The sequence below is a fragment of the Phasianus colchicus genome, chromosome 5 (assembly GCF_987193195.1).
Source record: "Phasianus colchicus chromosome 5, bPhaCol1.hap1.1, whole genome shotgun sequence".
Taxonomy (NCBI): Eukaryota; Metazoa; Chordata; class Aves; order Galliformes; family Phasianidae; genus Phasianus; species Phasianus colchicus.
Genome location: NC_143440.1, coordinates 12,999,839 through 13,019,139, shown reverse-complemented (window position 1 = coordinate 13,019,139; position 19,301 = coordinate 12,999,839). Strand labels below are relative to the sequence as shown.

Below are 19,301 nucleotides of genomic sequence, written 5' to 3'. Positions count from 1 at the left end.
TTGTTCTGAGATGCTTGAATAACATCATGCAGACTTGACAAAAGGAAGTTATAAAATCCATTTTGAAATACAGTGTAATGCCACCCAACTCTGGCTGGCTTCTCAAGTGTACAACAACTGGGCTCTGACTATAAATCTTGCCAATTTTCGATGGCAACTAGTCAAATAAATCTTGCATCTTTGTCAAAATAAATGTACTTCGGAATATCACAATATTTCATATTCAGTTAGAGAAGCAGTACGGCAGTAAGGCATAATAAACTACATAGCATCTAAGGTATGAACCTATTCTGTTGCCAGCCAAGTACAAGTTTGGGCTCCCTCACACAAAGTTTGTTCTTCAAATTCACTCACATACTTAGTAGAAAAGAGTACAGCTGAAAATAATTTATACAATATAAAACCCATCACCAAAAAGCAGGATACAGGCATTAAAGGACAGCAGTCCTCCTGCACCACAAAGAGCTAAGCACAAAGGAAGCCATTATCTACATCTCATACAAAAGTTAAGATAATACACCAAGGAAACACTCAAAAGTTTATACAAATGTAAAAGCAAACATTCAAGATCATGTCTGACACAAGCATTACCACGCATATCAGTTTTAGAGTGCTTTATTTTTAATCATAATGACAGTACAGTTGCTCCAGCAACTTAAAAGTAATACACCATTATCATCAATACACCATCAATGCTTGAAACCTTTTTTTATTGATGTAGACTTTTCATTTAGGTATTTTTCTACAAAGCATTAGAATGCAGAATTCTAATACTTACAAGTGCCTGTTACTGTTATTTCCAAGACATGAAAAAAAAAAATTAAAAAAAAATCACACAAATCACTGAAGGCAGATTTGCTTTCAGGGCATTCAGGTTAAGATAGAAAACTTGGATAGAAAAGTTAAGCATGGAAGATTTATTTGGAGGAGGTCTGAAAGTGAATAAGTTTCATCTAAGCAATTAAAAAGTTTCAAGCAAATGTAGACAATCGACCTGGAAATTATCAAAGCACTAAAAAGATTCTTCACTTCAAAAGCAGCAAATTTTATTCTGGAATGGAAAAGTAAAATGAAACAAAACCATGGCATTTTGAAACTTTGCAAGAAGCATCAACTGGACTACCTTCATTTCATAAGAGTAGGAAGAATGCTTAGAATTAAGCACAGTAACCATTAATACTCTTGAAAGTTTGCTTTTTTTAAGAGCATAATTTACACTGCATACTTTCCCAAGAGTGCTTTCAGGTATCACTTTCACTATGGGAGAACTAACACAACTATTATTTGCATTATCTTTTAACCTTCAGCATAATAATAGTCTTTCAAAGAATCTGTCACTAATGGCACAAGTCTACTGTAACATATAGGCAATGCAGCCTTTAATTGAGGACAAAGACCTCATTACTTCAGGATGCAAAACTTCATTTCTTTCCTGAGATGAATGAGAAGATGATGTTTTTAACACTTCACTCACAGCCTTCTAATTAACAGCAGATTTTCTGGTATACACCATCATGACACATACACTGTAAGGGTCTAGCAGAATCTATATAAATGGGGACCTCCAACATTAATGCCTCCTTCAGCATTTCAACACAGAAGTGTTTAAAGTATTTAACTTGTTAGGAATTTTCAGCAATAGTTTGAAAGTTACTTCCAGAAATAATTAGTTTTGGTCATCTCAAGTTCTTAACATGCTGACCAGTTGTTTTTGTTTGGTTGGTTTTGTTTGTACATTTTGAGGTGTGCGCGTGCATGCCTGCATGTGTTTTGTTCAGTTGAGTTTCTTAGTTTATAGCATAGAATTAAAAACAGATGTGCAGAGGGTAGCTGCAGCTTAAAGAGTAACTGCTAACTGACTAACTGCTGTCAAATACTATGATTAATATCTAAATCCAAAACCTATATTCCCTAGTGACAAGAAAGTAAGCCAACAATTCACCTCTTGATACTTACCTATACCTTTTGTTGTTGTCGTTCCATTGACTTAAGACACTATATTACTTCCTAAACTGCACAAACTTGAATAATAGAACACAATAGTGAGGAGACTTACTGCATAATAAAAAAAAAAAAAATCACACACATCATATAAAGAGTTCACATTGAACATGGTTTTATCTATGCAGACATTTGTAGAAAGCAAGAAAAACACTACTGTTGCAACAAATGACTGCAACAGACAGTGTGAAATATGTCGGTGATAATCAGTTTTGAAAAACATCTCCAACACATCTACAGAGACAGCACTAAACTAGGAGGAAGAAGTTGATAGTTTCCCTTTCTGGCTTAAAAAAAATAATAAAAAGGCTTAAGTATTTTATATATCCCCAGATTAGCGCAAAGTGAAACCAATGGTGAGAACAACAGCAACTTTCATCTCCCTCCAGACAGAGAGGGCTGAAAAGAAACTTCATCTCAAGTGTTTAGAAAATTTTATCTACACTCTTTCCGAAAACAGAATGGGTTTTCTTTTGCTTTGTTTTTCATATGTGCCTATCACAAATGGGCAACAACGGATTCCATTTCCCAAACAGGGGGTTCACTGGGATTTTAGAAGAATACTTCTGAGTCTAGATATTGAACTTGCTAAAAAGTGGAAAAAATATTCCACCTGCAAGTATAGAGAGTGATCTATTTTTAAAGCATGTCTCCAACAACTTTATACTGCTAAAGCAAGGACATCAGAAATAGAAAGCCTTTATGAAATGTTTGACCAATAGAAACGCATTATAGAGAAAGAAAACAGTCCTTCCAGTATCTGAGGGAGGCCTACAGGAAAGCTTTTTATAAGGGCTATTGGTGACAGCACAAGGGGAAATGACTTTAAACTGGAAGAGGATAGATTTAGACTAGATATTAGGAAGAAATTCTTTACTGTAAGGATGGTGAGACACTGGAACGGGTTGCCCAGAGAGGTTATGAATGCCCCCTCCCTGTAGGCATTCAAGACCAGGCTGAGTGGCCTATAGAAGGGGTTGGATAGATGGTCCTAGAGCTTCCTTCCAACCAAAACTATGATTCTAGGAGGTTCATCCTATAGCATCTATAGAAGACAATGAAACAATTCTTTGTCATATCTACATCCTCATTTAAAAGCTCAGACGTGATGAGTTAGCTTGAAACACTTCTATTCTCCACTCTAGATTTCTTCTCCGCTTTAGTACTAGGCCTACTCTGAAGTGATTTAACTCATGATCTTTCTGCAATAGTTCTGTTCAAGTAGCACAGTGACTGTTAACCCTTTCTGTCAGTTTCTCTGAAGCAGAACACAAAATTCATTTGTGCCATTAAAAAAATTCTCTTAGCAAGAAACACTGTGTACTAAATTCTGCATTAATTGTGGTAATAAATTTCTCAGCATAATTTTGTAGCACTGACTTATATGTTAATTATTATTATTAATAGATTTGTATTACTCAACTTTTTTCCTTCATTGCAATAGTTAAGTCATGCAGAATATCAGGGACAGATAAAGTAATTTCCATGAAAAAAAAAGTTTAACTTACTGGATGGTCCACATTTCATACTGTGAAGTCTTCTGTTCTGAGACAATGATACTGTAGTAGCTGAAGCATTATGAACTGTCATTCCAGACTCCTTTCAGGAAGAAGAAGAAAGCTATTTAAGCTGCTACAGCCAAGAGTGGCAAAAACTCTTCCCAATCTCTCCATGAATTTATCATTTTCATAAACTTCACTGCTTCCTACTTAACTTACTAAAAATTTATCAAAAAACCATTACTGCATATTAAAATGTATCATCAGTCTAATGACTCCAGCAAGCTACTATCAGTAGGCACAGGATAGGCACAATAGGCATGAAGACAGCAAATAGATTTTCAGCCTGTTAACCAAAATACCCAAAAAACTCACATCTAAATACTTTCTTGCATACCCTACCCCATACTCCTATCCTCCCCATCAACTGTTAACTGCCTCTATACTATCATGTAATTCTCAGAATAATAATCAGCTATATCTTAGAATAATTAGTGTGTCCATGTTAAAAACACATCACTTGTCTTCTCAATAGCCTACATTTGTTGTAGCATAGCCTGCATCTAAGGCAACTAAAATGTTTCTCAAATCTATATGAACATTTCTATCCTCAGAAGCACAAAACTTGTCATCATAAGTTTCTCTCTTATTATAACTGCATTTACTTTTATTTACATAGCTTATTTACTACAGTAAAACAAACACTACAGCCATTCCTATTTCAAGTCTTCATCTATTTCACCGTGGAATTGTGAAGATTGAAGAGCTGCAGCTGCACCATTACAATGGTTATATAAGTAACTACTATGCCACTGAAATAAAATACAGATTTTATCAAAGAAAATTCAGTAATAGACATGTGACTCAGTAATATAGGATAACATATTATCTACCTTTTATTGTGCACAAAGTGATAGAAAGAGCAATAAACATTCCCAAATCCCACTAGGAACACCATCAGCAGCGTCTATGGGGTTTTAGCAATGGATGCAATTACATTTATCACACTTGGTTCTCATACACTGAAGTTTTATCATTCTGATTTCTCAGTCCTGTGAATGATCCTATAAAGCATTTATAGAACAGCAAGGGCCTTCCATGCTCTAAATACCTATTGACACGTTTTGACTGAAAACTGAGATTAAGAGCGATGTCTCTATGAACGTAAACCCTGCAGAGAGTATAAGAACTACCTTAGCATTGCTGTACCTCTTTCTTTTAAGGCAGCTCATTAAAAGGGAAAACGTGTAAAAATGGTTTGTTCTAGCTGGACTAGCTACTTGTGTTCTTGATTAAGAAAAAAACATGTATGTATTTTTTCTTTCCCATTTCTCCTGCACATATTTCTTACAAAAGAAGCATTCAAAGCCCCAGAAGCCAACAGAGAAGGAAATGAAGCTAATTTCTGTATATTGACCCCTGGGGGGAGCCTCAGTCCCCAAGCACCAGGTGTTACCAGTGCCTAAAGCCGTGACCCCACAGTAGCCCCACCTCACACCTCCACCAGACGGGCAGGACGAGGCATCACCTCATGTCACGAAGGACCCACCACAGCCCGATTCACCCTTCGTGAGAGACCACCCCACAGCCCAAAGGGATGAGCGCAGACCCCCCGCTGCCCGCCCCCTCTCCCTACCTGCATGGCCGCACCGAGGCCGTCCCCTCTCCAAGGTCCAGCGGTGCTGCTTGGGCTGCGGGCAGGAGAACATGGCAGGGTTTGGTCGGCTCGTCCCGCAGGAGCCCCGCTCCACCCCGGCTGCTCTTACCTGAGGATGGGGAAGTCGCCGCCGGCGGGAGGCTGCGCGCTGGCACCTCGCGGAGACCAAGCTGCAAAGCAAAAGCACCGGGTTAGCGGCGATCAAACTGCTTTGTCGTGCGTCCTGACCCGAGTTAGGAGCTCACCCGGCGGCAGCCCGGCGCACAGCAGCGCCCCGAGGAGCAGCCTGGCCTCCATGCGGACGGGCAACGGTGTCCCGCGAAGCTACAGCCCCTCACACCGACCGCTACCTCAGCTCACTCCGCCCTCCCAGGCGCAGCGGCCGGGGGGTATAAGTGTCCTCCCGCCCTCCGCCCCCGGCCCTTCCCTGAGCCCCCACCCCGATCACCGCCCCTCGTCGTGCAGCCCTGCATCTCCTGCAGGTGAGGGACACGCGCAGCGCCTCGGCTGCCCGCATTTCACGCAGCGGTGGGGTTGCGTGTCCGGGCTCTGTGCTGTAACGCTCGCGCGGTTGGGTTTTGGTTCCTGCCCCACTGCTGCTGGCCGCGCACGGCTCCCAGCACCGGCTGCTGGCACGGGGGCCGGCGTACGTCGTCAGTGCCTCGCGACTGAGAGCATCGCTCTGCTCGCTGAAGCGACCGACAGAACTCTGTAAACCACAGCAGTCGTGCAGCTGATGTGCGGTGATTATTTCTGCACCTTCTCACAGCTGCACAGTCTTGAATTTAGAGTTTTTTGTTTTTTTTTTTTCTTTTCTGCTCTTTCTACCTTCCCTACCCTCTTTTTTCTCCCCTTTTCCCTCTTCCTCTCTCTGTTGCTTTTTTTTTTTTTTTTTCCTTTGCTTTTCCCTCTCCCATCTGCTGCTGCCTTTCCCGCAGTCATTCTTCAGGTGCACGTATCCTATAACAGCAGCTTTAGAAGCTGCCCACACCGAGTGAGAAACTGACTCAGATGAAAAGGGGCCTTTTCTGCCTGCTTTGGGAAGTCTGTTAACAGAAAGTCATTAAAAAGGTCTCTTTTCTGCCTTTGTAATTTGTCCCTGAGGATTGTATTTCTTGCTGCAACAAGTGTTTCATTTCTAATGAAATGATGGAAAACGAGCGATGTTTTCACCGAGGATTCTGTTCTCTCCTGTAAAAGTTAGAGGGAGAATGTGTGTGAGACATGAAAAGAGGAGACAGAAAAGATCCTTTTCTAAATGACCTCAAACAGAGTTTTGCAGTTGTTTTCTGCCCACGGCGCAGAGCCCCGCTCCTCTGAGCACACCACACATTTGGCTTCGGTGTGCTTTCTCTATTCCAGACCATGGAAGTGGAGAGAGTACATCAAAAGCAACAGGAATCAGTTTGCACAACAAGCATTTTAATGCATTTCCTTGCTTCACAAATGGGCTTGCCCACTTTATTCATTTTTCCTTTTCACATAAAAATAATAACTGGAATGAGCTTAAAGCTGATTTAGGCATAATTTGATTTTCCATCATGAAGGATTTCATTACCAAAACTAATTAGCAGTCAAAATTACACCATCTTTTAATCTGGCCTATTTGAAGTAATGGATGATTCAGAACCATCTCACAAATTTTCTGATTATTACATTCACTGTTTTGGAGCATGGGACTTTACAGAAATTATTCTTTCATCAGCTGAAAATTAGGATTAAAAAGTCAATTTCTTTCAAATACACATAAATTTCAGCTGACAAAAGATCCATTTCTGTGAAGTCCTCTCATAGTCCTTGCCAGACATCACTGACTTAGAGTTTAATGTAAAACTGAAGGACACATACACAGTAAGGAATGTCCTTTAAATTTGTGCATCTCCTTCCTACAGTTTGCAAATACAAAACAATTTTATTTACTTATGCAGGGATGAAATTATTTCACAATGTGTAAAATGCTTGGTTAGAACAGCTTTTCAGCCCCGTGTGGTACTGCAGCTTACCGTAGGCAGAAGACAAGTGATTTGTCTATTTGTTGTACTACTCAGAGAAGTTTGTTTTCTGAAAGCTCTCTGTATTTGCACACAGGTTTGCAGTGCATTCCTCTTTCGTGTTCCTGACACCTATATGCAAAGCAGGCAGCATACCTACCACTGAAAAGTGCCCACACAGCAAAACTATCCTCTCAAAGGGCAGGAGCAATTTCCAAGGGAGCTGGTGTCACTTAACACAGAAATTAATATAAGAGATTTGTTATATGGTTTGTATTTGGCTGCTTGGATTTTTTTAATCATGCCTTTCTATGCATTCTGACAGGTTCCCACTGTCAGGGAAGCTTCCAGTCCTTATGTAAGTAACATTCCCTATGGAGCCAGGGAGGTAAAATTCCTTCTGCTGTGAGGCTCAAGGGCATGGGGCAGCTGCTCCCCTGCACTTCTGCTAGCCTTCATTGTAGAAGTTTTTATTATCAGGTACTAGATCAGGGAGGGTAGGAGGAGCAGGAGCCCAGGACAAAATGACCTACAAGAGATTAGTGTGAAAGAGCTTCCCTTTCAGGTGCTTTGAGCTTGATTCCTATCCAGTCACTCATTGTAGGCACTTCGTGCTACAGGTGTAAGCAGTGGTGTTTATTTTCATAGGAAAGCCTGTAGGCAATAAAATCAGACTTGAACACCCAACCACGGTACAACACAATCGCAGAGTTTACCTAAATATGTATTACATATATTTCAGTAGAATAATTCATTGAAACAAATTCACCTTCCACCCGTTTTGGCTGTTAGCATGCTATACATTCTATATCTTGCAGTTTGCTTATAAAGCAGAGCTAGAGGCACACCTGCCTACCAGGACCAGGGCGATGGCTGGGCGTGAGCTCCTGCTGCGTGAGAACAGGCTGTAAATTCATCCCGCAGACAGCAGGTCGGTGCGAGCCGAGGGAACAGCCTGCAGAAAGGGGCGACTATTTTCTCTTTTCTCTCTTTTTCTTTCTTTCGATTTGCCCTTAAGCAGCCGTCCCATCGGTTCGCACTCAGGTACCCTGTTACAGCGGCCGGTACCAAGAGCCGGGGCTGCTGGAGGCGGTGGCGGGCGCACCTCCCACCCCGTCGGGGCGCGGCCTCCAAGGCGCAGCCGCTCCGCGCAGCGTCCGCACCGCGTCCGCACCCCGCGCAGCAGCGCAGCATGGAGCGCCGGGTCGCCCGCGAGTTCCGGCACAAGGTACGGAAAGCTCGGAGCACGGCTGCTCACCTCGGGATAGGGGAAGCGAAGCGCCGCGCTGGGGCACGGCTCTGGGCTATGCGCTGCCCGCGGGTCGGGTGACAGGAGGGGCGGGGTGAGCCTGCTGTGAGAGGGTCCTTGAAATGGGAGGGAGAAGAAAAACAAACAATCAAACCGCAAACAAGTAAGCGAATAAACAAAACCACCACCAGCAAAAACCATTCCTCAAAACATGAGCGTTGATACAGTGAGTGTTGTGTTATTGTAATAAAATCATATCAAAAGCGTAGCACCCCGTCTGGTTTGCGGAAGGCGAAGGTGCAGGTGCTGAAGTCCAGGCCCAAGGTTCTGTACGGCAGCTTCTGTGCAGGAGTTCAGCTCCTACTTAATGCTTGGCAGTGCAATTGTGTGTGTGCAGCCATGTGCAAAGGCACTTGATGCATGGAACGGCTCCCTCTGCCTGGCACATCTTGTCTCATGTACCCATCAAATAAGCCCTCAGCGGAGATCGAAAGTGCACGAGTGGAATAACCCCGAAAGGAAACGAGAAAAGTGATTTACATACTTAGGAGGGTTTTGTTTTCTGTAACAGTGAGTGCTGGCTTTGTTTGTTTGCTTTCCTAGGATGTGGACTTTCTTTGAGGTAGCTCCTGAAAAGAGAAGAAGTGTTTTGTAGAAATATCATCTAGAAATGAAGTTGTTAATGAGGAAATGTTAGAATGAAGTAGAGGGGCTGTTTAAAACAACAACGAAAAAAAATCGAAATGAATTCAATGACTTTGAGAATCTGGATACTGAGTAACGATGGCTGCAGCTATGCAGCAAGTTCTTTCAGTTTTGCTATCTATTACTGTGTAACCCAGCAGCAGGTTGTGCAAGGTATCTGTAAGGCTCAGGTTGCCAGGCGGATGGCTGCCATACTGAACTTTAAACCCTCTTCCACCTCTTCCCTTTTACTGCTGCTGCAATTATTCATAAACTACCCCAGTCCCACCCTGATGGAGTAAGAAAGGCTTATTGTCAGCATGTGTTGGTGCAAGTACATAGGGTGCATTCCTAAGTGAAAGCTCTTCCTCTGAGTAAGATGATACTGGAACACTTCTTTAAATTGGTTAGTATTACCCTGCCGCTCTGTGGGGATTTCATTGTCTTGACTGCTTTTTTTCCTTTGTCAAAAACGAGGAAAATGACCGGTTATCTACTACTCAGATATTTGCCTCTTTCATTTCATTTTTTTCTCCTCAGTGATTTCAATCCCCATTGATGAAGCACTAATACAAATTATATATGTAAATCTATTGGCCTGCTTTTCAGTTTTCCTTAATAGCTTTCAAAGGCCTCAGAACTCACGTAGAACTTGATATTGTTCTGCAAAAGCTGACTGACGTGCTGCTGCTGCAGCAGCCCCATCACTGTAGTATGAACCTGTTTCACACCAAAAAGTGCTGATTTTAAACAGTAAAAATGCATTTTCACTTTATTAAGGCTCCTGAGAACTGATTTACTTTTATGTTGATTCTACCACGTTTTGAAAGAGCAGCAGATGTTACACAGTTCACTTTGCAGTCTTGCGTTTCAAGTTAAATGGTGCATACACTGAAGCTCATTCTGGAAACTGAATCAGTAAATCCATTTCTAAATATTCACTTTTACTTACAGAATCTTTCTGTATATCAGTTTTCTGAAAAGCGTGCTTGAAGGCAAAGCTTGTAACAATTTTACAGACAGTAAAAGAAATAAGTAGACGTGATTAGTCAGCAGCAGCCTCCTCTGTTTTGTGATTGCCAACAGCAAAACATTTCTTCAGCTAGTGAGAAAACTTTGTCATAACTACTTTCTTCATGTTGATCTGATCTTACAATTAAGAGAGTTTACATCAGTTGCACTTTCTGTTTTAAGAGGTGTTATCTCTTTTCAGATAAATGTCTGTTGAATGCTTCTTTGTTTTTTTATAAAGCCTGCTAGTATGCTATGAGTCCTGTGATAGCACTGCTTTGACAGAACATAAAAAACCATGGGGAAGCTAGAAGCCCCAAAAATTTGTTGCACTGAAGAGAGATTAGAAGTCTGTCTTTGACAAGGTTAATAGATACAGACATGTCTTGGCCACGGTTGGTGCCTTTGTAGACAAGTTTACCTTGTCCATGCATTATACTTGTGTAACACTGAGTATGAGATCCTCTACACTCATCATGCAACGTAACTTTTCATGTGTGAAAATAAATTTTATCTATTATCTCTCCAACACAGAGATACATTGGGTGAGCTCTTCTTAGAATCTTTTAATGTCAGCTCATTTCCAAGAGGGACAGTGGAGTTGAACCAGAAGCTATGGTCTTGGAGCACAAATCAACAGATATTTTTTAGGAGTTTCATATAAGAAAAACAAGTACAGTGGACGCTTCTTGGCTTGAAAGCTGTGGAATCACCTATCCCATGCCTTCAAAATTAACTTTTATTGAAAAATAAAGAGATACTAGAATATTTCATTTGTCCAAGTTATGTCACCATTGATTTCTTCTTTTCTTAAATACGTGGAGGCATGATCTTTAACAGATTTATGAAGCCGGAGTCAGCTGACAGAAGCTATTGATGGCCCTAAGTAAATTGCAAAGGGAATGTGAGGCATGTATTTAGTTTAGAATATAATATAAAGCATTGCAAACTTAGAAAGCAAGGGCCTTTCTTTAGCTATGCAAATTGGTCCTCAGTCTACATGTCACAGTAATATTAGCCTTTAGGTCAGATGTAAATTGTTTTCTTAAATATTGAGCTTGTCTAAATGTGAAGCTTCTGCGCTGTGACCTCTTACTGGAAGGTCTCACCAACGTCACAGAGTGTAAGTTGAATTCCTCATATAAGAATTCTACTTTGTTGTTGTTGATATATTTATATCTATATATATCTTTATTTTACTGTAAGCATTTGAGAACAGGCACTGTAATGTGACACTGGTTTAAGTAAACGTACTATTAGAGGGGGAGGAAAGAATAACTGGCAAGTTCTACCAGTTAAGAGCTGTAGCTGAGAGGAAAGGTAGTGCAGCTGTTTACGTAATGTTACAAATGAGGTACAGCCTGAAATCTTTGGATTGGAACCACAGAACTTAGATTGTAATTATCTCAGAGGAATGTTGATATCTGTGACAACATGTGCTATATTAACGAATGGCCAAAAAGGTTTCTGAAAACATTTATTCAACAGTACAGCGATTACCAGGTAAGACTGATACTCTGTTATTTTAGAAGTATTGCACGGCCAAGAGGACTATTTACTATTTTGTCCAATTGTTGCAATAATAAATTAAAAGAAGTCTTGCCAATTTCACATTTTGAAGGATAGTTTGTTACAAAAAGTTTTTATTTAAAAAATAAAAAACCTTTCCCTGCTGAAATCTTTGATCTGTGACCTAAGAATTTGTTGAAGATTTGTACATTTGATGTTTGTGGCTGCTTAATCAGATTTACAGTAACATCTTTGGATTTTCAGGTTAATCTGCTAATTGACAATGAAGCGGAGAAGGACTACCTTTATGATGTGCTGCGGATGTACCACCAGTAAGGACTAGCTTTATATATGTTTGTGTAGAATTTTGCTAGTGTTTTGAAAGTCAAGACTTTAAGTGCTCTTTCTGGAAGTTACAGCAGAAGTAGTATTTTTTTAATGCTTTTTAATGAAATGTTACGCTTCTACAATGTAGCCTGCAGACATTAAAGGGGCATTTCTTTGTCGCTCACAAAGTTATTTTGACATTATGACTTGGCTGTTTTGAAAATGAATTTGGTTGATTTGGGGTGGATGGTGGGAGGGAAGCACCTGGATGATAGGACAGTTCTTCAGAGACAGGAAGAGAATGTCTATCAAATTAATTAATTATTTCCAAATGAAGCTTATTTCTTTATAACAGAGGTTTTTGTTGAGTAAAGATTTTTGCGTACTACTCAGGATAAGACTTGCTTTCAACTGCTTTGCCCAAAAGCTGAAAAAAGCTTAGGGTGGGAGTCTGGCTTGTTTAACAACTCTGAGTTATTATGATATAACGGAAAGTAACTGTAAGGTGATAGGCTGGTCACCAGTTCTTTTGCTGAACTGATTTAAACCACAGTTTCTTTGGATCTGTGTCACTGCAGATGAGATCAGCATCTCATCCATTGTTTCTCAAAGAGGATTAGAAAGTATTTTCCACTCATCATAGACGAGTGGCTCTGATAGACATCGTTTCCATTCATACCTTAATAGCATCTAAGCTGAGTGAAATGCAGACGTTTCGATCAGATGTTTGTATGGAGCTATAGTTTTTGGTGTATTCAGCTGCATATCTGATTCAGTTTCACTTAGGTCTGCCTAATTGCTTCTCCTTTCATAAAGCCTGTTGTTTGGAAAGCAGGTTGAATCAGTATCTCTTAATTATTTAAAATCTTCTTCCAGTTATAGAACTAACAACGTGTATAGTATAACTGTTCCTCGGTTTCCAAAATTGCAATAGCATAAGCAGAATTCCTAACATCTCTATGAACATATATTGATGAAGTACCAATTAAAAAAAAAAAAAATCCTTTATGGAGTATTCCAAGGAGAAATAAACACAATCACTGTTGGACAAAACACATTTTTGCATTTCTTCTTTGTGAAAAGCACTTCAAAATGAAAGCTGTGTAATACACATTCCTGATCTGTATTTTCAGTGCAAATGCCTGGAAAATATTTTATGCCAGGAAATAAAATATTACAGTATAGCTGTTCCCTTTCTTATAGTAAACTACTATAAACTAGGTTTATAGTACTACTATAAACTAAGTTTAAGTGGATGTTGTATAAGTTTTCTTTTAGGAGCTTTGTTTAATTACAACTGTCATCTATAGAAGTTATGTATGTGACCTTAAAAGATAAAGACAATGGATAGGAGTCATTTTGAAGGAGGTATTCTTTTTGTTTGCTTATAGAACATTTACTTTTCCAGAGGTTATTTTGCTTTGGTTAAATGAAGATTCATATAAATAACTTTCTTAGTTGCAGGGACACACCAATATTTGAAGCCACATCAACAGCAAGTTATTTAATAGTGCTTTGTGTTGATGACCCCTGCCTCTTTTCTTGCTGTGTTTTTGTAGATCTATGAACCTCCCAGTGCTTGTGGGTGACCTAAAACTCGTGATTAATGAACCAAGCAGGCTGCCTCTGTTCGATGCTATCCGCCCACTTATTCCATTAAAACACCAGGTGGAGTATGATCAGCTTACACCCAAAAGATCGAGGTAAGAGCATGCAGAACAATGTAGCTAACTCCAGATAAATACAAACAAGAAATATTGATTAAGTTTTAAGATAACTAGTATTTAATTGGAGTTTATCTATGCAGAGCTGTGCACATTTGCTCTTTTAAACTTTGCTGTGTTTCGTAGCTACTTTTTGCAAAGTAGCTTAATCTAGTAAAAGTAGGGTGTGGGCATCCAAAAACAATGCTTCTCTGCTGAAATAAACTTTTTTCATTTTTCCTATATTTAATAAATACAAAAAATCTTATCGCTCTAATACCCTACAAGCACTGACAGCTCCAGTGATTGCAGTGATTTTCTTGTTTCCTGTTTCAGAAAACTGAAGGAAGTGAGATTGGATCGTTTGCACCCTGAAGGACTGGGAATAAGTGTGAGAGGTGGAGCGGAATTTAGCTGTGGCCTCTTTATTTCCCAGTTAGTTAAAGGAGGACAAGCAGACAATGTTGGACTGCAGGTAAGACAATTATATCCGTTGATGCTGTGCTGTAAAAAGCCTTTTCTGTGACGTTAGAGAACCAGGCATTAAGGAATGTTCTTTCATGTTTAGAAATAGCAGTTGCTAGGTGCTTTTTGTCTCTTCTAACAAAGTATGTAAAATATGTACGTTGATGTCATAGCAAACGCCACTGGTGAATGCAGTTATTCAAATTGTTCTCTTCATCAGTTTTATTTAATTGTAGAATGATGAAACTTTTTTCATCTTAGGGGTGTGATCATTTTGGAAGATAAAAGGTTTTTCTGGAGTTTATACTTCATTAATTGCAATAATTAAATATAAGCAGATAGAGAAGATACTTGGTTCTAATTTTGCCAAGTTCTCATTAAATGTAGGACAGAGCACATAAATATTAAGAATGTTAATTCCATGTTGCACTCTTACAATTTATGTAATGAGGTGTTTATTTGAACTGCATGTATAAATTGTGTTGTGATGGTGGGTTTTTTTTCCCAGCAAAAATGCAGAAAAGAAACATCCCCTATTTAGCCATTACAAGTATATTTTATACTGTATAGAATTGCTTTTCCAATGATTAAACTCTAGGCACCTGAACTGTAACAGTGCTTTGCACACAAAAATAAATATGTATAGAAACACTTCTTTTTCCTAATTCAGTACTTCTCTGACCTGTACATTTCAAGTTGTGTAGTGTTATGGGTTTTCTTGTTTGTTTTGCTTTGTGGTGTTTTTGTATTTGTTTTTTGTTTTTGTTGGTTTCTTTTCAGTGTGTCATTCCTTCTTCATACATAGTGAAGAGAGAAATGAGCAGTTGCTGTGGCAGTTGTCTATATAAATCTTTCTGTAGCTGATAAGGAGTATTTGAAGGTCTGTTTCCAAGTAGAACAGTTGATAAGTCTGGCTAATTTCAATTTGTGGAGCGTGAATAGTTGTTGAAAGTGTTGACATTCAAGGTTTCTATTTAATACTAGTTCAAAATGTGTTAATCATCATGATTCGATACACTATTTAATTAAGTTAGGTTTTGTAGGTATGCTTCATTTTAACCCTTAATGATATAGCTGTTACAGTTAGAGAACTGTTGAGTCACAGGCTGAACCACTGATCACCTGAGGCAAGACTGGGTCAGCTCTGGGAGCACAGGTGAAGGCAATTCACCTGTGTGACTGGGAGGGGTGGTACCTGGCTGCACCTCTCCTAGACCCAATTTAATGGCTCACTACCACAGGGGAAGGATCTCTTTCTGGAGATCCCTCCTTTGTGGAGTTTTCCATTGTGAGCCTATATTCTTGGATATGGGTGAGCATTTCTTCCTTGATTATCTCTGCCTGGATTATAATTTTTCCAACTATGACACCTGTAAAGTACCATCCTAACTGCACTGTACACTTGTTGACTGTACAAGTTCCATGTTTGCATAATATATTGAAAGCTTTCTAAAACATACATGTTATTCTCGTTTCCTTATACACACGTTTGTACACATTTCCTTATATACACATGCTCTTTTGTGTGTTTACAGCTATATATACCATTCACCAATTCAGAATCAACATTGAATTAGTCCCATCTTTTGGCAGTGTTCTCTAACCAGCTTCCTGGACACTCTTAGAAGTTCTCTTTTGGAACAAAACCTCAAATTCAGGGAATGCATACTCAAAAATTCTGAGTTTATCTATCATTGAGAGAGTGGTATATCAGACATAATTAACATAGGCTGTAATGTCAGTAGCCTACTCCTAAGCAAGGGAGGTACCTGTGGGTCATCCAGAAAGGGACACCGAGGCACTGATATTCCTGGATTGTAGCAAGTTTGGTAGTGAGATTCCAGCTGCATCCTTCCTTCATTGCTGGGGGGGGGGGGTGGAAGGGGGGAGTGAAAACTAGTCATTTATATTGCTTTTTTTTAAAAAAAAAAGTATCTCCTCGAGAATGCTTGAAGGCATTAGTGGTGCTGAACAGTAAAGGATTTAATGGCCACTGTCTTTAGCTGTCATGGTAGTACAGTCATCTTAATGCTATCTTGCAGATCTGATTCTCATTTGTTTCAGGCTAATGTTTGGACATGATAAATAGTGATAGTGAATGGGATTGCACAGGAGGACCTTTGGGCTGCTCTTACAAGTTGTACTGCAACTTAGAGCTTAACTAGAGTTTAGCAGACATAACAGGGACAACGAGCACAAATATCCTTCAGACTATGAATTTGTTAGGGTTAGATTATAAATATTAACAGCCGGTGCATCACAGCTAAAGTAAGTGCCTGTTTTTTCCCTGATACGGGCTGTTAAAGATCACCTTCAGGTGCCTTCATAATAGGTGGCACTAGGCACTTTCTAAAGCCATCTGAGTGGCAGGAGTTGACAGGCAGCCCATTGTTCTAAATTGCTGTCTCGCAGTAAAGCCAACTGCTACTGAAATTTCATCCACTTGTTTTATTTAACTAAATCTCTACACATTTTCTAACCAAAAAATGCTCTCTGAGAAAGATATAATGATCTTCTGTTATAACATCGGTCCATTATTGGACTTTAAAAAAAAAAAAAACAACAAACCAACAACAACTTGTTAATTTTGCAGATTTTTCTCCTTGAAGTAGTTTCCAAGGTACATGAAAATGGCAGAATAATGTGGAATTTTTTCTAAGGCATTTAAACTTTTTTTTTTTTTAAACTACATTTTCTCAAAAAAGGTGAGTGCTTAGTCCTTTCATGAAGAAATAATTTTTTTCCTCTGCTTTCTCAGATATTTGTATCTGTGAGGATTCTGTTGAATACAAACAGATTAGGTTGATATGAATGATGAAAGTAGAAGTAGTATACAAAATGAGAAGTTTGAACAATGGTGTTATTGTGTAAAAGCCATTCAATTTCCTGGAAGCACTAAATATTATATTTCTCATGTTAAAAGTTGAAAATAAAGGGTGTTTCACTTGGGAAAAGTCAGGTTTACAGCTTGAGTTTTGAAAGTTTGACATCTCCTTGTTTGTAGAGAAATAGTAATATACAATGGCATAAGAGTTACTGTTCTACTCTGCTCAGTTATGTGAACTTTTCTTTACTGCTGCCAAATGAGACATTTGGTATGGAATAATACTGGTAGAAAAGTAACAAAGATATATGAAAACAGGTATGAATTAATTATGTGGACACTCTTTTTTTTTTTTTTTTCCAGAAAAAGCAATTCAAATGTTGTAACGAGATGTGATGTGTTACATTCCTATGATGTCTCCTGTCGTTTCAGCCTAGACTGGCATTGTTCTAAGGCATCATCAGTTCTCACTGACAATAATGGAACTGTTTGTAGGAAAAGTTAAGCATAGCAAGCTTCAGAAATGAAATGACAACATAGTGAAGATCAGTGGTGAAAATATCTACGTGGGAAAAATTCATTACTTTATGGGAGGAGAAAAGAAAAAAACTCTCTTGGCTACATTTATAATTTTCTGTCTGCCTGTTAGGACGATGATGTAATGCTAACAGATATGACTAGCTTAATGAGTAACAACCACTTCCGAGCTACACTTTTTTCTGAAATGCAGATTCCTTTATGTGTCACATCACTGCAATTGATCGCATTAAATTTGGCTACTTCCTTAAGAACAATTTAATTTTCTTAGGTTTGTCTTTTTGTTTTTATGTAGGCCAAGGCTCCATGGGCTGTTGTAGTTTCTTGGCTTGGAAGCAGGGAATAAAGGACAGATCTTGAACTGTTCTTAAGAATATATAAAAGCACTAAACAATAAAAACCACCAACATAAGTGTAAGGTGAACTGAGCAGATAGAAAACTGAAGTCAATAGTACATATTTGTGGTAAATTATTTTACACAAACTTTTGGCATTTTTTAAAGTGTGTAATCCAGAGAGGCCAAAGATAGGAAGGGATGAGGCTTTGTTGGTGTTTTATTACTGAGGTACTCAGTCACTCTTCCTTTGAAAAATAGGGTCACTCACTCTCTTATTGTTTCCTAGCTTGAGGTGTAGAATCTGAAGTACACTTGAAAGTCTTCATGATTTGTAGAGAATGTTAAGTCTCTGTGCACGAAGCCACAAGTGTCTGAGTTTACTCACAGCTAATTTTCTTCTTGGAAGTACAACTGTTGTCAATGAGAAGCCTGGTCTTAAAAATGCTTTTCTTACAATGGATTTTCTGAAGTGTGGAGGGCAGTGAAACAGATCTAGATTGTATTCTCTTAGTTTTTGGGGCAAGGAACTGTCTTAGAGTTTCACAGTGGGTTTTCAGAGGAAAGGCAATAGCTGTCAGTTAAGAATGAGTGGATAGATGTGGCTTTGAACATTTGCAACAAGACAGTTAAGAGAAGTGTCTCTATCATAAATAGAGCAATAAGAGGTGTGACGCTATATTGCAGATGCTGTGTGCTTTTCTTTCTCAGATGCTCTGATTTTTATTACAGATTGTATGTTCAAAAGCCTTCAGTGCAGAGTTAGCTCCCTTCTTTCTAAAAATCTTACTGGCTTAAATGAAAAAAAGTTAAGCTTCCAGGAGTACTGAGAATTGCACATGGGTCATTGCCCTGTCTGACATTTCCTAGGTAGTCCAGTGTTGACCACTGTTCATGAAAAAACAGGCCAGGCTGGATAGGGCCCTGGGCAGCTTGGACTGGTGGGTGGCAGTCTGCCCATTGCAGGGTGTTGGAATTGGATGATCTTTAAGGTCCCTTTCAGCCCAGGCTATTCTATAGTTATACGATTCTGATTGTATGATTTTCAGTGTCCAGCAGATGGAGCAGCAGTTCCACCGGCTGTAGACTACAGTCACGTTGTGCCTCTGCAAAATGTTCTCTAATTCAGGAGAGTCGTAGATTGCTTTTTGTTTATTTTTTCCTCCTCCACTTTGGTAGTCTTTTGAAGTTGTACTGTGTTAGCTAAGCACGTTGAAGTGCAGTGGAGTCTGTGCTTCAAGAGGTATTTTGGCACAAGGGGGAGATTTTGTATACTAGTATGTATGTAGTATTTTGCATACTACTATGCATCATATAACACTTCCCAGAAAAAATAAAAAAGTTTGGGAAAGAATTGAAAAAGTAGAGGGTTTTTTTTTCCCTTTATTCCGCTTGAATGGAGCACAGTTGGAAAATATGATATTTATTCCTTATGAATAAAGATAGAGGCAGTGGATGATGGCATGTCTAATATCCCATCAACCAAGTTGGTGTACAAAACACAACCCA

General features: G+C 39.2%; 2 protein-coding genes across 5 annotated transcripts in view; one reads left to right on the top strand and one right to left on the bottom strand.

Annotated features, from left to right (window-relative positions):
• The window catches only part of OTOG (otogelin), a 95,514-nt gene extending 89,926 nt beyond the window's left edge, over window positions 1-5,588 (bottom strand). The window contains exons 1-4 of the mRNA XM_031614007.2: window positions 5,403-5,588; window positions 5,267-5,327; window positions 5,137-5,191; window positions 3,510-3,600 (exon numbers count right to left, since the gene is read on the bottom strand). Of these exons, the coding sequence (XP_031469867.2) occupies window positions 3,510-3,600; window positions 5,137-5,191; window positions 5,267-5,327; window positions 5,403-5,454 (259 nt within the window). The 5' untranslated portion in view covers window positions 5,455-5,588. The remainder of the gene's footprint in view (window positions 1-3,509; window positions 3,601-5,136; window positions 5,192-5,266; window positions 5,328-5,402) is intronic.
• Window positions 5,589-7,936: 2,348 nt separating this feature from the next.
• The window catches only part of USH1C (USH1 protein network component harmonin), a 46,702-nt gene continuing 35,337 nt past the window's right edge, over window positions 7,937-19,301 (top strand). For 3 of the 4 annotated variants that reach the window (XM_090140530.1, XM_090140528.1, XM_090140531.1), the window contains exons 1-4: window positions 7,937-8,376; window positions 11,866-11,933; window positions 13,488-13,631; window positions 13,968-14,106. In XM_090140530.1, coding sequence (XP_089996656.1) covers window positions 8,341-8,376; window positions 11,866-11,933; window positions 13,488-13,631; window positions 13,968-14,106 — 387 coding nt within the window. In that variant the 5' untranslated portion in view covers window positions 7,937-8,340. The remainder of the gene's footprint in view (window positions 8,377-11,865; window positions 11,934-13,487; window positions 13,632-13,967; window positions 14,107-19,301) is intronic. The other variant, XM_090140529.1, reaches the window with a different exon arrangement.